Below are 3,374 nucleotides of genomic sequence, written 5' to 3'. Positions count from 1 at the left end.
TTTTAAGAGGAGGTTAGATGAACACCTTGCTGGGGTCTTTTGACCCCAGTACTCTTTTGCCATGGCAGGGGGTCAGACTAGATGATCTTCTCAGGTCCCTTCTGACCCTAGAAACTGTGAAACTATTAGGGTATTTTGAAGCCATCTCTATATAGGTCCAGATGTCCCACCAAGAAACAAGCAGCGCCTGCAGTAAGCTGTCAGATCTGCTAGTTTGAGGGCTGGAATAGGCAGGGCTTATTTCTTGGTAGTGTGCTCAGGAGGCAGTTTAGAGACACCTCAGTAAGGCTTTGAGAAGCGTATCTCAGACTTCTTTTTGATCTGTGAGGGTTAGTAGCCAGCATGTTGTAGAAGCAGGCTGTGTGTAGAGATCTGAAAAGGAACACAATATAAAGGTATCTTTTAAGTTAAATCTATAACTAATATGAAAACTCTCAGCAGGAAAATGGATAACTCTGACTTCTTAAGTCTTAAATGCTGTAGCTTCTTGAAAAAGACACCCTTTTGTTTAGAGCTCAGATTTCTGCTTAAGTTTGTGAAGACTGCTTACATTGTGAAGACTGTGGAAAGATGGAGAATCCACTTAAATGTATGTGCACTTTCCACCTTTCAGGGACCAAGTTATCTTATTCTTGTGGGGTCTATACTACTCCAAACATTGCATTATTCAGAATATCTGAATAAAAGACTGAAATGCTTTGCTCTGCAAATGGTGACCTGGGTCGAGTTTGGATATCCATAAGTAGCTTAAAATGTAGACTGTTTCCATTTCTTTTTTTGTTCTTCAGATTTATGTTTTTAAGTTTGTCAGTTCCACTTAGGCTGGACAGATGGTTTCCTGACAACATAGGGAGAGTTGGATATTCTGGCTGTATGAACCTGCAGTGTTGTCTTTCAATTTAATTATTAGTCTTAATATATTTTTGCTTTAGAGCACTGTGGGGAAGCAAGTACGTATTGCCAGAATAGATCTACTTTTGACTGGCATGAATCTGATACGTAGCAGAGCATATCAGACTTCCTGGTCTTTGTGCTAGAGAGCTGTTAAGAAAACTAGACAGAGTGGTACCCCCTCATGAGAAAGTAAGCTTCAGTGACTCTTTTTCTTAATATTGCTGGGGAATATTATTGCAAGTATGTAAGCTTCTATTAGTGGTCCCAGCACCTATTTTCAACATGTGAACCATGAAATATTTCAGCATCTTTTGAATTTAACTGCTATTGTTGCTTGTAGTAGATAAATGACTTGTTTACTGCATAGTAGCATATGGCATTTCACACCATGCATTTGTTTGTTGTTTTTTTTTAGCAAGAACATTGCCTCCTTTTTATTTATTAATGATAAGGAAGTATCCCATCAGTTAGCACTCAAAAATGAAGAAAACTTACCCTAAGAAGCCAATGCCAACAAACTATAAATTGTATAATAGAAAACATTTATGAATAGTAGCTCATCTTTTTGTTAAAACCTTGTCTTCATAATTTTAGAAATTTTGGCAAAAGATTCAATGCATAAAGCATTATATCACCTCAGGGGAAAATATGGGAGAGAAAATATATGAATTTTTAACATGGTTCTGAAACTCTTGTTGCAACCCCCCTGTTTTTTTGTTGTTGTTGACATCTGTACAAGTTTGGGTTGCACCACAGATAAAAGCTGAGCCTTGTAACAGTACTGTCAAACTTGTACTATCAAACTTGAAGTGTCACAGTGCTTTTGGTTAATGGGAGGTAAATAGCTTTAGTCACCAATGGGCCCCTCTGGTACAGTGTTGTAGTCTTTCATGATACCCAAACAAAAGAGCAGATAGTGTGTATATGCACTTGATCCTTCTTAGCTTAATAACACCCTGTTTTTTCTGTCAGATCGCTCAATTAAAGCTAGTGTTCCTTGGTACAGTAATTGGAAAGAAACACTGATGGAACTGAACACATCCACGTTTTACACAGGTATCTCTCTTGTGGCTGGTACAGATTTGCCAAATTGCCCTCTTACTCCTTTTCCATGTCCCTCAGTTCACCTCTCCTTAGCATCTGCTACAGCTATTTTTTTAGCACTTCCCTTGGCATAGATGCGTGTTCCTCACTTTTTTTTTTTTTTCAAAACAAAAACTTGGTGATGGTTTTGTGACTTCTTCATTCATTACTTTTTCCATATTTCTATTCTTGCTGTTAACTTAAATCATTTGGTCATTCCATAGGGTCAGACTGAATGGAAAGTAAAGAGAAACTGAGTTCTTGTACTCTGGTGGGGGGGCTGGTGGGGATGGCTATTTCTTGTTTGGTCCTATGGAATTGTGCACTTGGAGAGTTCCAGTGTTTCAAATGATAATAGTTTCTGCTTCTCTTACTACGTGGGTAGTAATGCTTAATAATTTTAAAGCTAGTAATATAACTTTGGTAATGGTGTAGCAGCTCCTTTGTCCTGTGGGTGTGTTCAATCTGGGTTTTTTAATTAAATATCAGGAGCACAAATTTATTCTAATGCAGTTCTTGGGTCGTAATAAGAATGTTATTGCAAAGAAACAAGTTGGCTTTCACTTTCTGCTAATTGATAATGTAATAAAACACCCCCTTATGGCAAGTAAAATAATTAGATAAGTGATCTTAAATATTTAACTTGCTCATTTTACAATCTTTGCCCCCCCAACTGCGGTTTACTATCAAGAATTGCCTGATACTACTTGCTCACAAGGTGCTAAATGCTGCCTTTTTCTGAATGTGATTCATGAACTTTCTTATATTTTGCTTTAGTATCAGATGGTTTTCTCTGGAGAAATACTATTTCGCTCAGTTATGGCTGCTTATAAAAAGTATATGCCAAATACTCATAAAAAGTGTTCAGTCACTTTCCAGCTAGCTCGTTTAAACTTCAGGTGTGCTTATTCAGTGTGCTTATTCAGTGGTATGTGGTATCTTTCCACCCAATGGAAAGAAGGGGTCATCACCAAGGAGGCCTATTCTGCAGTTGCTCGGGGATGTAGGGGGGGTAGTTAGGAAGGCCAAGGCAGAGATGGAACTGGGACTAGCTTCCCAGATTAAGGACAATAAGAAGTCCTTTTTTAAATACATAGGGGGTAAAAAGAAGGTCCCAGGTAATGTGGGGCCCTTGCAGGATGTGTTGGGAAACTTGGTTGTCACACCAGATGACAAAGCTAACATGTTTAACGATTTCTTTGCCTCTGTCTTCCTAAGTAGGAACCAGAACAGCCACCTCCCTGCTGGGCCCCCTTCGGGCCCCGGGGGAGGAACACCTGGGCCAAGGGTTAGCGAGGACTTAGTTAGGGAGCTTCTGGAGGGGCTGGACGTATTCAAGTCAGCCGGTCCGGACGATCTCCACCCTAGAGTTCTAAAGGAACTGGCCGAGGTCATTG

At 39.5% G+C, this 3,374-nt stretch overlaps 1 protein-coding gene across 8 annotated transcripts in view; it reads left to right on the top strand.

Annotated features, from left to right (window-relative positions):
• Positions 1-3,374, top strand: part of TRAPPC8 (trafficking protein particle complex 8) — a 142,077-nt gene that overhangs the window by 51,712 nt on the left and 86,991 nt on the right. For 5 of the 8 annotated variants that reach the window (XM_019526701.1, XM_019526672.1, XM_019526661.1 and 2 more), the window contains exon 3: positions 1,867-1,950. The exons of the other annotated variants lie outside the window; for them this stretch is intronic. In XM_019526701.1, coding sequence (XP_019382246.1) covers positions 1,867-1,950 — 84 coding nt within the window. The remainder of the gene's footprint in view (positions 1-1,866; positions 1,951-3,374) is intronic. 8 annotated transcript variants of the gene reach the window in all.

Source organism: Gavialis gangeticus, unplaced genomic scaffold (genome assembly GCF_001723915.1).
Source record: "Gavialis gangeticus isolate Ggan-Ray unplaced genomic scaffold, GavGan_comp1, whole genome shotgun sequence".
NCBI classification, from domain to species: domain Eukaryota; kingdom Metazoa; phylum Chordata; order Crocodylia; family Gavialidae; genus Gavialis; species Gavialis gangeticus.
Note: the sequence above shows the minus strand (reverse complement) of the source record. Positions and strands in the feature narration are given on the sequence as shown.